Consider the following 16,422-nt stretch of genomic DNA (forward strand, 5'->3'; position numbering starts at 1 on the left):
CCCGGAAACCCCAATGTCCAGCAACAACTGGACAGATGCATGAGTCGTGGTCTGTGGGGACAACGGAGCATCCTGCAGTGAAGGAAGTGGATGGACTTCAGCCCCATGTGCCAACATGGCTGCATCTCACCACGTACAAGTGAAAGAAGGCAGACAAGGAAATGTCACGTAAAGTTCAAATCCAGACAACACGGACCTTAAGGGTAAGAAGGGAGGCTTCTGAGATGCTAGCTACAGAAGTGCATTCAGTGTGTGCAAATTTACCAGTGATGACTGTACTCTTTCCTGTGTGCTTATATTTAGTAAACTTTGCCTTAGACATCCGTAACTAAAAGGGAGCATTGCATTTGTAGTCAAGTATCTAAAAGGTGGTACTAAAAGCCACCGCAGGTGTTTGAGGCAGACATGTTCATGGGGATCAGGACCTCCAGACAAGGCCGGACCCAACTCCTCAGGGCTGTCCTGAGCACAGGGCAGAACCGCCCGTCCAGGCCACCAGGGTGGAATGGATTCCAGATGGTCCAGAAGTAGCCATGGGAGCTCCGAAGTGGGGGATGAGCCTGGGAAAGGTAGGCTGGGATAGCAGGAGACCAGAGCTAAGGTGCCTCTGAGTGGACTCTGGAAGGCTCTGGAAGGTGAGGTTAATCACACTCCAGGCTGGGCACACTGGGGGATGCCTGGCCCTCAGGAGCCAGCCTGGAGCTGCACTGGTCACCTCCTCTTTCTGTGGCACCAACCAGATATCACTCCTCAGGGTCACTGGTCACAGCTGCTCTGAGGTCATCTCTAGGACACTCCTTTGTTCCTTTCCATTAGCTGTAGCTATTCTGTGACCAAAAGCAGGGCTGGCCAGGCTGAGCCACCAGGAATAAGAAGCAGGGAGGCCCCAGGGGGCTGTGGGTACCACATCCCTGCGAGAGAAGGTGTCCCTCTGTGGATGCAGGGGAGGGACGGGTGTTCACCGGCAGGCACCCATCTCTCCAGGGCATCACCCTAACTGGAGATGACCTGCTGAGAGACCTGTCTATGCTGCAAGTTGTCACGTGTGACTAACACAACTCTTAGCCTCTCTGGGACCATTTTGCCCCTGTGAGAGGGAACACCACCTCTACCACCTGCTTTACCTGCCTTTTATCAAATGTAAAAACATCGTAGAAGCTACTCTATATGACATCATCACTGGTAGCTGATGGTGACATCCCACCCACCAGGCTAGAACTCAGGGTCCAGGCCGCCCTCCTGCCCCAGCCTCCCTTCCCCATCTGGCTGCCTCTGCATCACTGGGCAATGCGCTCTCTCTAGCCCAGGGCCCTCCTGCTGGGGCTGCTGTGTGGCCTCCTACCTCCCACATCTGTCTCTCAAGAATGAGACACAGTGCCCCACATGTGGCTTCTGTGTGGGGGAGTCACAGCAGCTCACAAGGATGGGGTGGCCATTGCCAAGTGGCAGAGGTGTGGGAGAGTCCTGCCTCAGGGCCTCGGAACACCTGCAGCCCCCTTCTCAGAGCAGAAGGAAATGGTGCAGCCGGACCCCTGCAAGACGCCTGCTTACTCAGGACAAGCTGCTCTTGGCCACACATGGCAAAGTCTGTAGCCCTCAGCCTGCTCCGTGTGCCACACTCCCAGGACACCCCTACCCTGCTTCAGAGAGGGCCAGTTTCTCACACTTGCACTCCCCAGCCTGGCATTCAAGGTTTTCTAAAATCTGGCCCTGTCCTCTCTCTCTGGACTCTTCTTTGACTGTCTCCTGCCTCCAGGTCTCCACCAATCCAGCCTCACCCACAGGGTCCAGCACCTGCCACCCCAGACATCTAGCGCCAGCAGCCACTGCCCAAGGCCCTCTCTGAGCCAGGCCCCTGACCCTCCGACTGGATAGCCTGCCTGAGTGCGTCTTCACCACATGGTGGGGGCTGGCATGATGTACAGGCGTAATAAATGCACTCATCAGACTGACTGATCTGCCAGTGTGCAGCACACACGGCAGGAAAGAAGCGTGCCCAGTGGCGAAGAGCCCACCTCTCACCGCCACTTCTGTGCAGTCTGTGCACTCTCCGCTGAAATGGTCCACCCCTCTAAGTGGTGGGCTTTCCTCAAACTAAGTAATACTTAAAAATCCACAAAAGGGAAACAGCAATTTCAAGAGAATGACCTATTTGTATACTGAAGCATCAACAGGTCTAATTTTTTCAGTCTAAATTTAGAATTATTAGAGTTTTCTGAAAGTCAGTTTGCGAGATAGCAGACACACCACGCAAGGGAATGTGGAGGTGGACAGAGGCCTCTAGGATGACCTCAGAGACAGAGTCCTCGTCCCAGCCCTGGGCAGCCCACACCCCATGCCTCTCTGTCTCCAGCTGAAAGGAGCTGAGTCACGTCTACACCTGGGGAGGAGCTCAAACCATCAACTAGAAATTATGAAGTGCCTCATATGGATCAAGTTCTGTGCTAGGCTATGTCAATTAGGATTAAGTTTGTCTGCATCTAACAGAGAAATAAAAATAATAAGGGCTTATGGAGAAAGGTTCACTTTCTTTTACATAAAAGATGCGTGATAAGCATCTTGTGGCAACTTGACAGGGGCACCCCAGACTTCAATCTTTATTTGTCCCCATCCTCAGTGTATGCCTGTCATTCTCAGCAGTGGCCTCAGAGCCCATAATAGCTGCCAGAGCTCCAACCATCACATCTATATTCAAGGCAAGAGGAAGAAAAAGTGACAAAGGGAGATTTACTTCCCCCTTCTTTACAGAGGCTCTGCCATATGTCTGAATATTTTCACTCACAGCTTGCTGAACAACTTGGTCACATGGCCTACTAAGCCACATGCACTGCCACACAATGAAAACTAGGATTTTGTTACTGAGGAAGATGAGGGACATAAATATGGGTAACAACTAGCAATCACAGGCAGCAGTCACCAGCAGAGAGAAGAATGAGGATCAGCTCCACTTCAAGGTGTTTAATGAGATGCCCTCCAGACTGATCAGATGCTGCCTTGAGTCAGTGTTTCACTGAAAAAATGGGTGGGACAGTTGCAGGTTCTGGGAAGTCCAGGAAGCGTCTGGAAAACACCTGCCAGGGCAATGGACCTGGAGGAGAAAGGCAGCAGGAAAGGCAGACATAATCCCAGTCTCTGTACTGTATCTTCCAGGTCAGCCGTGGAGCTGGAGGCTCCTCTCAGTGCCTGATCCAGAGCAGTCATCCTGGGAGCTTCCTGCAACCCCCTCAAGGGCACTGGCACCTAGGCCTCCATGCTCAACACCTAAACCACACAGAGGTGGATTAGGGTCTGAAAATGCTGGCCATAGAAATCTGCAGAAGGGTGGCTGCAAGGGTCCCATTGTTGGCTGTTTGGGAGGAAACCCACTTTCTCTTTCATCTGTTGCCCACAAACCAGCCCTAGTCAGGCAGACCCCTCTATGGGAGGGAGCTCCTCCTGCCAAGGCCCAGACTTATTTCCAGGGAAGTCAGGAGCAGAGGCAATTCCTGGAGCCACAGCCATCGCGTTTCCTCCCAATACCACAGAGGGATGCTGCTGGTCCAGGTGCCCACAGAGAACATACCTGAGCAGTCTGGGCAATTCCTGAAGTGGCTCTGAGCTGTTCCTGCCCTCCAGTCCCCCTCTTGGACCTTTCCTGCTCCTCCCTCCCAGGCCTGGCCAATCCCTCTTTAGGGCCAGCTCTTGTCAGGGCCCCTTCTCCTTGGCCTAGGACTGGGGGACATTCACTGGCTCCTCTAGCTCTTACTTCCTCTCCTGTCTCCGTGGTTCTCTCTCTCCACGTGTTCGTGGACACAGAGAGGAACCAAGGTTCCTTCTACCTTCCACAAAGCACCTGCTGTGGGACACGGGTCTAGGTGCTGGGGTTAGGATGATGGGCCAGCGCAGGAACCTCGGGAAGAACCCAGCAGCAGAGGTCAGGACAGCAGCAGCTTGGAGGAGCCTCCCTATCAGAGGTCTCCTCTGCATTTCCAGAGGGCTCCCCAGGCCATGCCCATCCTCAAGGGCCCTGGACACAGCCTGGCCACACCTTCCTGACACTTTCATCCAGAGATAAGGCTACAACTGGGTGAGCCCCAAACTCCGGGAAACACTGCCTGTAAGTATCCTCAGCAGCTGAGTGTTTTTAGAGCACCGCCCCTTTGCCAACTGTCCTCAGCCCCTCCAAGAGCAACCAGCGGGAGGAATGTGAGGCCATGAATTTGTCTACTGACACCCACAATGGCGTTTTCTCCAGCCTGGAGCTGGAGTGGAGAAGGAGCTGAGGCAAACCCTGCCTGCAACTGACAGCACTTTACCTTGGTCCTCTGGTATCAGAGGTGTCCTTTAAAGAAAGGGAACTGGTCTCATCTCAGCTGCGAAACACATCCCCAGAGGGAAGTGAGTCATGGAGAAGCCAGAGCTGTGGGTGTTGAAGGGCCAGGAGAGGGTCCAAAGACACCAGCCCTTTCTCCTAGACCCCACCTGCTGGGAGGCAGCTTGGCCCTACTTGGAACCTCAATCGGCTTCTCCCTGGAGGGAGGAAGGCAGATGCCCCACCAAGTGAGTGGGAAACACTTAGAAATTAAAGGGTGAGTCAGTGAGAACTGGGAGAGCAAACTCTTGCATTAACTATTTTCTGTATTCTTGATGCTGTGGAATCTAGGGCCTTGCAGACTGGTCCTCTGGGGTCAGCTGATTCTTAGAGATGGAAAAGGGAGAGCCCATCTCTCTTATGCAAAGTAATCGATAAGCCCTTGCTTGGACCCACCTTCTCTACCAGACTCTGATACTCCAGGAGACCGTATTCCCCTGGATCATCCTGGGGCCAGGTGCCCAGGCAGCCCCAGCGCCCCCAGGGCCCCAGCCTGTGGAGATTATGCAGCCAGCAACCCTAAGGCCCCTGCCCTGCCTTCTCTTTCCTACAGAAACCAGACAAAGGCTTCTGCCTACACTTTTGCCTCCCCTCGCTCCCTCTGCCTCTGGACCACCCTGTTCTCCACCCCACGGCAATCTGGGGAACACTCTTGTTAATGGCAGCCATATCCTGATCTGTAGGCCCCACCCATCGAATGATAATAAACCTACATTTATTAAAAACACATCTCCCCACTGTCTACGCCAGGCACCTCCCCTTTTCTTTGCTCCTTACTTGGAGACACTAAAAGGTTTCCGTATATTTACACACATGTACCTTCACTCAATAAATTATCTGTCACCATAAATGCTTCAAGGAAAACGTGCATTCAGTGCTGACTGCTGGAGAACCTCTCAGAAACCTTCAGAACTGCCCTCCCTGAAGGGGTTCCCCAAGGCCTCACTCTCAGGGGCGCCAAGCACAGACAGACAGACTAGGCCTCAGAGTCTGACCCTCACAATTCAGCAGTCCCACTGCCCTTCTCTGCTTATTTCAGGCTTATCTCCTAGCAAAACTGCAGGTTCCTAGAAGGAAGGAACTAGAAATTATTTGGATTCTAGACAGGAGAACAGGAAGGCTGAAACTAGGCTAAGCCCAGCCCTCGTCACTTTCCCACTCATTGTCCTTTGTTTATGAAATCACAGGGATCAGACAACGTGTGTCCTCTCTTCCAGCCACAAGTGTAGCCCGGCCAGGCACTGCAGTTACCTGTCTCACCAAACCTTCCTGCTGGGTCTGCTTTGAACTCTTGACCTTCCTCCTTCTGCTCTCAGTCCAGGGCACCTGAAACTGGACGCCCAGCCGCACACCAGCCCAGCCTCTGTCTATAGGCCACTGCACACTCAGCCACGGGGACCTTCCTCACTGGGTTTGTCCAGGCCAAGCAGTGTCTGACCAGGGGCCTTACTGGGAGGAGCTCTGCCCTGGACCACACCACATCATGGGATCCTTGTTGGAGACCAGCAGTGCCCAGGACCACGCTTGGCTGAGTGGCAGCAGAAGCCACGTGGCCCTCGGAGAGCAAGCATGGTGATTTGCTCATAAGAGCATTTGGACTTGGCATACTTTATTCCTCTCATCCGCCAGAGGACAAATTATTCCTGCAGGACAGAATTATCTTGCTCTAACTGTACCCAGCTCTGGATCCCAGCTAGAAGTTGGAGGCCCAGATGATAACCCTGGGGTGCTAAGGCTTCCTGGACCCACCCACAGATCTTCTCCCAGGTGTGGACCACAGAATGGCAGGGGCTGGCTAATACCCAGCCTAGCTTCCCGCCCCAGCCCTGAGCCACTAAGCCATGGGAGGCTTCTCTGTTATTTTATTTTATTTTTTTAATTGTTAAATCATAGCTGTGTACATTAGTGCAATCAAGGGATACAATGTGCTGGTTTCATAGAGTCACTGTTTTTTAAATTTCTTGCTTTACATGAATCTTCTTACCCTGTTTCCTTATTCCTGCCACCAGGTTCTACAATCTTGCCCTATTATCCTCTGATACTTTTAGACATCTGCTATCTAGCAGAAAATGTCCAGCATCCAGCTTCTCTGCTCAGAAGTTGGGCTCTCCAGAGGAAAGCTGCTCCTAGTGTCCCTAACATTAGGCTCCCACATCAGGGCTGGGCTGGAGCACAGGTGTCCGTGTGGCCCTCCCACTGCCCACGCCTTCGCTGGGATGCGCCCCCACCTCCCCACCCCTGCCCAGTGAGCCACCCCTTGTCCTGCCTCCAGTGTCTCCACCACCAGCCTTACAACGATCATCCACTGAAACAAGCCAAACACAAAAGATAAACGCCTCACGGCCCCACTTCTGCGAGGTCCCCAGTGTTGTCAAAGTCACAGACACAAATGATGTGGAATGGTGGCTGCCAGGGCTGAGGAGGGGGAGTGGGAGTTAGTGTCTGATGGGGACACAGTTTCAGTGGTGGATGATGGAAGAGCTGGAGATGGACAGTGGTGATGGACGTGCAGCACCAGAAATGAGCTTACTACCACTGAACTGTGCACTTCAAAATGGCAAAGATGGTAAACTTCGTGTTATGTGCATTTTACCACAATTTAAAAATCCCCTCCTGGGTGGCGCCTGTGGCTCAATGGAGTAGGGTGCTGGCCCCATATGCCGAGGTGGCGGGTTCAAACCCAGCCCTGGCCAAAAACTGCAAACAAACAAACAAACAAACAAACAAACAAAATAAATAAAATAAAAATAAAAATCTCCTCCTTTTCCTTGGTCCACCCCTTCCAGACCACCGGCTCCTGAGCGTACCTGCAGCGGCCAGCCACAGACACAGGTGGGATTGGCAGGACACTGGTCTCGGTGGCACCTGGAAGCTGGATGCTATCCTACTATCCTCCCACTTCGGAATACATTTGAAAATTTCTGTCATAAAATTGGGATATTTTAAGGAAACCAAACTGGGACACCAGCATCCAGGCCAGCAGATGGGCAGCCAGAGGCAGTATGAGAACCATGAGGGTTGGAAGAAAGAGACCACAGATGTCACTTGTCACTTTGCAGCCTTGCTCTCTGCTGGGACTGAGGGCACCTGACGCTGCCCCTAGAGCCACACGCATCCAAGGGCTCTGCTTGAATTTACAGGGGATGAGAGAGCTACGGCCAGTACTGGGGTGACCTGAATTGTACCTGGGTGGACAATGAAGGAGGCTGACGTTCTAATCAAGAAGTCGTCACACAGTCACAGGCTCAGGAGGCAGAGAGTGAGAGCCAGAGCGGTCCAAGGTGTGGCCTCCTGCCTCACTCACACCCTGACACAGGCCTGTCTCTAGCTGGCCCCCAGAAAGGACCTCTTAGGATTCTAGTTTTTATTCAGTTACACCCCTGTCATTGCAGAGAATAGACTCTTCTGTCTGATTAGCATAATCCATTCCTAACCTAATCTTTTTACGTTTTTATTATTATTGACACATACTCTTTGTAGACATCATCTGGATTGCTCTTTACCAAATGGCTGAAATAAAGGCTCAGTCAAGCTGATCACATGTCTAGCCCCAGAGCCTGAAACTGGAGGCAGAAGCTTCCCCTATGCGCAGGGTGCAGGCTCCCTGGTGCTGTGCAGGTGGAGCAGGGCAGGCAGAGCCGGACAGGTGAGTGAGTGAGTCAGTGCGTCTAGGCCTTCTATCAAGGCTGACGTGAACTTCCAGATGAAAATGCCACCCAAGGGCAAATACAAATGGACTCAGTGACTGCTGGTCTGCTGGGCCTTACTTCCCTCTTTTTATTGTTCTGGATAGTCAAGGCTCTGGGGACAGCTGTGTGTGTATGCGTTTACGTATATGTGAGTGTATCTCATGAATGTGTGTACATGTATGTGTGAGTGTACACGCATGCATGTGTGAATACATGTATGTGTGTGAATGTGCATGTGTGTGGGTAAAGATACGTGTGCATGCATGTGGTGCGTGTATAAAAAGAAGATGTGTCTCCTGACCTGAGGAGTCCCAGGCAAGCTGCTAGGTGAAACGAGGCACATCTCGTCCCTGTGGGGAGCAGCTGCTCCCTGAATTAAATTGGAAGAGACAGTGGTTCCTGGGTGAGCCTAACACAGCCCTGGAAGAACCAGGAGGCTGGGAGGGTCCCTGCCAACAGCTGAAGTGTGTCTTACATGGGGAGAAACAGAGGATGAGTGAAAGGCATTTCCAGGAGCTGCACAGGAGCCCCCACACAGGGGTCCCATCTGAAGTTCTTCCAGCTCCAGGAATGGCTGCCCGGAGGAGCAGGCACTGCGGAGGGGGCATCTAAAACTCAGAACCCTGAGATGACCCTTCCTGGACCCTTCCTAGATCCTTCCTCTACCCTTCTACCTCCCAGGTAGAGTATTTTCCTGCTGCCACATCACCGAGACATGTTTCTGGAGTCCCTGAGACACTGCCAGGCTGTTGAGTTGGAGCGGTGGGCACAGTGGCTGAGGAGACACAGCCCCTGTTCTCAAGCAGTCGGGAGGCCACAGATAGCTAACAGGTTTTACAGAGAGTTAAGCTGGGTCTTGAGAAACGGATGAGGTTCAGAGAGGCAGAGGTGGTGTGAAGACTTGTTCGACACTCTGTTTTCCTCACTCAATGTATCTCAGCCCTGCACCATCTGGGGATTCTTGCTGCCCATTCAGGCTGTCAAGTCTGCCCTTGACTCTGATTCGAGTCAGATATGCAGTACATCCTCCATAGCTGACCCCCTCCCTACACAAATCGACCTAATTTCCATAGACCAGACATGCACTATATGTACACATCAATACAGTCGGCCTAGTTCCTTACGTTGACCACTTCCACATGTTGACCAGTTTGTTACAGTCCCTGGGTGGTCAACTTACAGAGGCTCTACTGTACTGTGCACCCAGACACCTGGGCTCCAGCCTCCTGACTGGCCTCGGCAGGGGCTGCAGAGTGTCTGCTTACTATCAAATCCCAGAGGACGGGAGTGGGGGCTGGGGGGGTGAGGGGAGGGGCTGATTTTCCTGAACCTGTGGTCAGACCTGGCATTTGCATATGAGCGCCTATGAAAGTTTTGAGATGTAAATATTATTTTTGACCTCAGAGGGATAGGAGAAAGGATGACAGCAACTTTTAAACGCAAAGGGAGAAACCACTGTCTGGCATATAATATAGGCTTTTAATAACAGACTCGTCCATCTCCATTAGCAAAACCAGATTTTTAGTTAAATAGTAGGTTCAGATCTAATTCTATAGTAAATGAGTGCTTATTACTTCATTATTTAAAATAAGAGTCTTCTTTTTAGACCACGTCAATGACTCCCATGTCTAAGAAGTCCATCCCTCCCCTCCTGGCCAGGGCTGGGCGTCCTATTCCTGTGTAAATTCGCCTTGTACTTGGTAAATTAGATGCTTCTCTCTAGTCTGTTTTCTGGGATTTTCTCCTTCATGAGATTGAAAAACCCCTAAACTCACAACCTACTGTCTTCTTCTCTTGCACTCCCCTGAATACTCATAGCCCACCAGAGGCTGCCCAGAAGTGCTGGGAACCCGACATAGCAACAGACATGCACAGATTTTATATTTACCTTTTTCTTTTCTTACTATTCCAGCTTTCATTTACTGCCTAGCTGTTTTGTCAGTTATGTCCCTCTTATTCATCACGATGACATTTTACCACTTCACATCACAAGCCACTCAAGAGGACACAGTCTCATGCGCCCCTCAGACCCCCACCTTGACTCATCCCTGGGCCATGTCTTCCAGGCTGGTGTGACTAAGCTGATACACAGAGGCATTAGAGTAGGGCCTCTGAGGTTCCACCTTATCATGGGCTCTGCAGGAATCTCCCAGGCCATGCGAGCAGTAACACCAGGAAAGGGCTAACTCTGATTCTTAATAAATGCATCTCCCATCTAATTTTGAATGGGCAGGTCCTAACCAGATGAGAAGCTAAGAAAGCTCTGGAATCCACTGTGTGGCTGCAGATGGAATTAAAGCCCACCCCAAGTCTGCAGGTCCCTGGAAAGACTGAATCACAGATGCTTCACCACCTGTTCCAGTTGCACTGCCCCGATCCCTGCACGTGGAAGAATGTCCCAGAAGCCAGGGAGACCACAAAGCAAGCTCTTCTCCAGGGGACACAAAATTAGGCAGGTGTTTCCCTGCCCACATTAACTTTGACCTGTCAGAGGACTCAGCCGCACAACCAAGGGAAACAGAATTCCTTCTTCCTGACCTCTGACAATAATTTCCTCCATACATACATATGCACATTTCATTTAACAGCTGAAAGCAACAGTTTCCATCCATTCTTTTCCTCTGAGCTATTATTTTTGCCTAAATGACCATCCAGTTGACCACTAACCTCTCGCTGGGGCAAGAGAAAGAAAGTAGCTTCAGAAATAGTGATGTGGGGCAGCCCAGGACAGCAGCATCACCATCCCTAAGGGGACACTTCTCCATCTTTTCCTCCAGCTACTGCCTACTATCACACCCAGACTGAAACCAGCCATCCCTGGGGAGGGTGTGCACACAGGCGCCGCCCATCCTAGGACGGGGAAGGGGCAGTGTCCTACCAAACAGGCCACGGGGCTCCGACTGGCGCCTCTCCGTGCTCCGGTTTTGGTCCTTGTGTTTCTTGTTGCCCCTGAGACTTCCAAAGCGCTTCATGGGTAGCTGTGGTCACAGGAGGGGTGACAGGTGAGCATTTCAGGACCTGCAGAACTGGTGTAAGCCGTAGAAGGCAGGGAGCCAGGAGGGACGCGGCATCTGCATGCGGGCACGGGCCCCCTGGCCACTGCGGCTCCCCAGCAGTTCAGGGTGGCAGCCTATGAGTCTGCGTGTCCTCAACCGGGGGGCCTTCAGACCACCGCAGGCTGGGGGTCACCCTCCGGGCCGGCAGCTGCGGGCACACGCAGGGCAACACCACCGCAGTCCTTCCTCTGGCGCCTGTGAGGCTCCAGGGAGCCCAGCAGTCCTGGCGGAGCTGCACCTCCGGGCACAGCTGCTGGAGTGTCAGCCCGGCTGTCCTTAAGTAAGCAAGAAGCTGCCGGAAGCACCGACACAACTTCACAGAGGATTTGTTGATGTAGTTGAGGTCAGCTGCTCACTGATACTCTTTAGGTTTTTTTTTCCCCTCTCCTTAAAATTAAAAAAGGAGGGAAGACCAAATAGGCAAAGGAAGCCCGAGCCCACGAGTCACGTGCAGCTCTGCATGATGTCTCTTTAACAAGACTGTAAAAGGAAACCACCCTGGACGGGCAATTCTTGGCACCAATTGGCCAGAGCACACTCTCCCATTGTGACATGACATCACACAACTATTTTGATTCATGGGTTCCAGGGCCCCACAGGGTCAGAAGGCTCCGGCTGCTGCCTGGTGAAGAAGCCACAAGTGCCCGGGCTGGAAATCGCTGAGGCTACTTTGGCTCCTGGCTCAGCTAGCTTGATGAAAACAGTAAGGTCGTCTTTAAGGAGGGGTACAATTCACTGGGACTAAACGGAAGACTTTAGCCAGTGTGTAATTTGATCTCTGGACTTGCTGAGGACTGCAGAACGATAGAGCTGAAGGAGATTTCAGAGAGGAGTGAGGCCAACCCCCTTCCCTTACAGGTGGGGAAACTGAGGCTGGGGATGGGGATGTGACTTGCCCAAGGTCCTGCAGCTGATGGCAGAACCAGGACTGGCATTTCTAGTGTCCTCAACACCTAAGCTGAACTTCTGATCTAATAAAACAAAATAAAACGTTCAGTTTGTATGTGTTTTGTACCTAAAAAGACCTTCTTTAGAAGCACAAGACAGCATAAACAATCCTCACCTTTTTTCCTTATATCTTCACTAGATAAAAGGAAGTTAGTTACCTGCTTTGCTACTAAGCAGATCTGTGACCTTGAAAAAGTCACCTCCCATCTCTGGGCCTCAGTTTTCCCCTCTGTGAAAGACCAGGTCATTTTAAGATTTAATCTAGTTCCAATAGTCTGAACTTCTAGCAGTAAGGGAATCTGTGCAGACTGTCCCCAAGTGACACTTCACATGAGGACGAGGCTACGTCAGACCAGTTAAATAACTCGCGAACTGAAGATTAGTAGCCTGGATTCTCCTGGCTGCCCATTAGGGTGGGATAACGTTCAAAACTGCAGGCCATCTGTTTCCTAAGCGTAACTGGCATTAACCACAGCCCGCCTGGAATCGGCAATGCCGCTCAAGCCTGTGCCTCTGCTCAGGAGTCAGACAGTCCAGCCACCTGCCCGAGTCTTCTGCTTTTCACACCTTTTCTCTTGTATCTTTCACTCACAGAGCTCAGTGTCATTACTGCCAGTGTTCACTCACTGTAGATCCTTGAGACAAAGAAGCCCCCACACTAGGGCAACAGGTAGAGAAGGAATAAGCAGCAAGGGCAGTGTCTCCACGTGGGAGCTCCGGCCAGGCAAGCCCAGCCCAGGCAGGGAAGTGGATGATTCCAGCCCAGGGAAAGGGAACCCTGCAATCTCAGCTCCTGTCCCACATCTGCCATCGCCATGGGGCCTTCCTCGGCCACCATGCAGGAAGCCAAGGCTATACCCACCAGTTCTCTAGAAGCCTGCTGGGCTCAGGTGTGGCTCTGGCTGGTCCTAACCTTTCAGACCCTACTGACCCGAAGAGCAGCACGTGATGTCCCCTCTTGCCAGGTGCGCCCATCTGCCACACGTGCCTAGAGACCCGGCCCCTCTCTGGCCTGAGTGGCCCCATAGTCATACCATTGCTTAGTGGATCAAGAATCCACAGTCCCAGCTTCTCTCACAGCATTCCCACCAAACTAATGACTTTTTGAGTGACAACTGTTTGCTTGATGCTATGCTGGATGCTACAGGGCCCGGAAATCCTTTAAGGCCAACCCAGCCCTTAAAATTATGTTCAGGTTGTCCACGACGGCCCCACATGAACTCCCGGCTCTGGTTTCCATCCTTAGAAATTTTTGATCTGCCAGCTTCCGTGCACACTGTTCATCTCCTATGGCCCTGGTTTCCATCTTGGCCTGTTAAACCCTGTGAAATGCTCCTGGGCCAACTCAGAAATCACACCCTCCCCACGAGTCCTCTGCCGCCCCTTCCCTGAGAGACTTTATGGTCTATATGTCTATGCAGCCCTTGCCACAGGGAAGACTGGGAGCCCCAGAGGGCAGGGATTATAGTAGGAGGTGCTGGACAGCTCCCCTGGGCCCCCCAGCCCTCTGCAGGCTACTCCCTGATGCTCCAGCTGGACTCACCCCATCCACACACTACTGCTCCCCGGCTGCTGCACGAGTGGAGCCCGGCAGGCCCCAGTGGGAGGGGAGAGCTGAGGCTGGGTTTGGTTTTGTATCCCTCCCACCACTCTACGGGGTCACTCTGGGTAAGATGTGTCATCCCTCATCAGAAGGGGCACACCTTCCCCCAGCCTTCTGTCTTAGTCCAGAAACCCTTACTTTCCAGAAACCTTTTCACCCGCAATGATAGTCACTGCACCACTCCGGGGCACCCTGGCAGCAGGCCCACACCTTTGAAAGTAGTTTCTAGGCCAGGCCTGGTGGCTCACACCTGTAACCAGCACTCTGGGAGGCCAAGGAGGATGAACTGCCTGAGCTCAGAAGTTCGAGACCAGCCTGAGCAAGAGCGAGACCCCATCTCTACAAAAAATAGAAAAACTAGCCAGGTGTCATGGCGGGTAGTGGCTATAATTCCAGCTACTCAGGAGGCTGAGGCAAGAGGATCCCTTGAGGCCAAGAGTTTGAGGTTGCTGTGAGCTATAATGCCACGGCACTCTACTAAGGGTGACAAAGTGCCTCAAAAAAACAAAAAGTTTCTTTGTTCATCTCTCCTCTAATGAGCCTAAGTTCAGTGTTCAGATCCTTGTTTCCTTTTTCCTGCTGAGACTGACCCACAGATACAGTGATCACATAGTTGCAGCAAGGAAGCATGAACAACCAAACAGAACAAGTCTTGCTCTTAAGGAACCTGTGAATGAGTTGGACAGACAAAGATAATCTTATTTTTTTCTGTGGCCCAGCCCAGAGGGCAGTGGTGCTGTCATAGCTTACTACAGCCTCTAGTTCTTGGACTCAAGCAGTCCTCCTGCCTCAGCCTCCTGAGCAGCTGGGACCACAGGCATGTGCCACCATATCTGGCTAATTTTTATATTTTTTGTTGAGATAGGATCTTACAATGTTTCCTAGGCTGGTCTTGAATAATTTTTACATTTTTTGTTGAGATAGGATTTTACAATGTTTCCCAGGCTGGTCTTGAACTTCTGGCTTCAAGCGGTTCGTCTGGCTCATCCTTCCAAAGTGCAGGTATTATAGGTATAAACCACTCACTGACAGAGTTAGTCTGCTATGTGATACTAACTGCATGAAAAACCTTGGAGTGCATTGTCCGTGGGTGCAGAGGGAAGAGGTTGAGGTCTGTGTGCCTATGCCTGGAAAAGAGGAAGCTGAGTTGGGCCTCCAGCCAGCATGTCCTCTGCCAGCCAGGCACCCTATAAACCAATGTACTATCTCAGTTGGTAAATACAGTAGCCCAGGCTTACTATGATCAAACTCTTAATGTTTGGATTTCCTTTTTTTTTGAGACAGAGTCTTATTCTGTCGCCCTGGGTAGAGTGCTGTGGTATCATAGCTCATAGCAACCTCAAACTCTTGGGCTTAAGCTATCCTTTTGCCTCAGCTTCCTGAGTAGCTGGGACTACAGGTACCTGCCACAAGCCCAGATAGTTTTTCTATTTTTAGTAGAGATGGGGTCTTGCTCTTGCTCAGGCTGTTCTTGAACTCCTGAGCTCAAGCAATCCACCTGTTTTGGCCTCCCAGAGTGCTAGGATTACAGGAGTGAGCCACCACGCCTGGTCTTGGATTTCCTTTTTAAAAAAATTCAGCTTCTGGCTCGGTGCCTATAGCTCAACGGCTAGGGTGCCAGCCACATACACCGGAGCTGGCAGGTTTGAACCCAGCCAGGGCCTGCCAAACAATAATGACAAGTACGACCAAAAAATAGCCGGGCGTTGTGGCAGGCGCCTGTAGTTCCAGCTACTTGGGAGGCTAAGGCAAGAGAATCACTTAAGCCCAAGAGTTTGAAGTTGCTGTGAGCTGTGACACCACAGTACTCTACTGAGGGTGACATAGAGAGACTCTTTCAAAAAAAATGAGCTTCTGACAAAAAATTAAAATGGTCACCCCATGTAAAAAGAAAATAACAAAACAAAACACCTCTAGGAAAGGACCACTAGACAAATAGACAAATATCCCAGTAAGAAAGACGCATGTTTGATTAAAAGGAAAATGAAAAGTTTCTGTCTAAGCCAATGTAATATTCTTCTACCATATACAATAGGTAGAAAGAATATTTCAAAGTTTTGTGTCTAAAAGGAACTAGTTTAAATTTGTACAGAAAATTAATAGCCACTTGGGCAGGCTTAATGGTTTTGTGCTTAATAGTTATATAGCTGTTCATTCAACAAGTAGTTATTAAACTTCTAGCAAACGCACAGGACATGTGTTGACTGAAGGGATTAGGTGCCACAAATAATTCAAAGATATTCTTGTCCTCTAAGAACTATATTTTAATTAGTAAAACAATAACTCCCATTCATCGAGCACCTATCATATACCAGGTGAGGTGCTGGAAACCCCCACAGTTATTTTTTTATTTCATTCTTCCCACAAGTGAAAGGGGCGGGTATAATTAATACCATTTCATTTAAAGATGAATAACTAAGAGTTAGAGGATCAGACCACTGACAAGTCCAAGTTCAACGTGGACTTGAACCCTCATTTATCTAACTCCACAGCACTACCCTTCTCATACACATAGAAAAACTCCCACGGGGGTGCCGGGGATCACTGTGGCTGAAGGGATCTGGAAAGGAGAGTTCCTTTCTACATTCTTCAAAATTTTAATCTTCAGGTTGGGAAATTTAAAAGCAAAAAGAAGAACCATGTTTAAAAGTCTTGTTTGCCTCAAAGTCCACCTTGCTGAACAGACCGGGCAAGTGGGGAGCCCAGTCACGAGTTGCTGAGCACAGAAGTGGGGGAGCTTCCCCTACCCTGCAGACCAGAACTCATTGTTGATGC

General features: G+C 51.0%; 1 protein-coding gene across 8 annotated transcripts in view; it reads right to left on the reverse strand.

The window, feature by feature from the left end:
• PRKAG2 (protein kinase AMP-activated non-catalytic subunit gamma 2) overlaps positions 1 to 16,422 on the reverse strand; it is a 265,728-nt gene that overhangs the window by 135,133 nt on the left and 114,173 nt on the right. Inside the window, exon 1 of one of the 8 annotated variants that reach the window (XM_053609119.1) lies at positions 10,919 to 11,379. The exons of the other annotated variants lie outside the window; for them this stretch is intronic. Within the exon in view, the coding sequence (XP_053465094.1) occupies positions 10,919 to 11,012 (94 nt within the window). The 5' untranslated portion in view covers positions 11,013 to 11,379. Of the gene's footprint in view, positions 1 to 10,918; positions 11,380 to 16,422 lie in introns of those variants that run through there. 8 annotated transcript variants of the gene reach the window in all.

Source organism: Nycticebus coucang, chromosome 11, assembly GCF_027406575.1.
Source record: "Nycticebus coucang isolate mNycCou1 chromosome 11, mNycCou1.pri, whole genome shotgun sequence".
Classification (NCBI taxonomy): domain Eukaryota; kingdom Metazoa; phylum Chordata; class Mammalia; order Primates; family Lorisidae; genus Nycticebus; species Nycticebus coucang.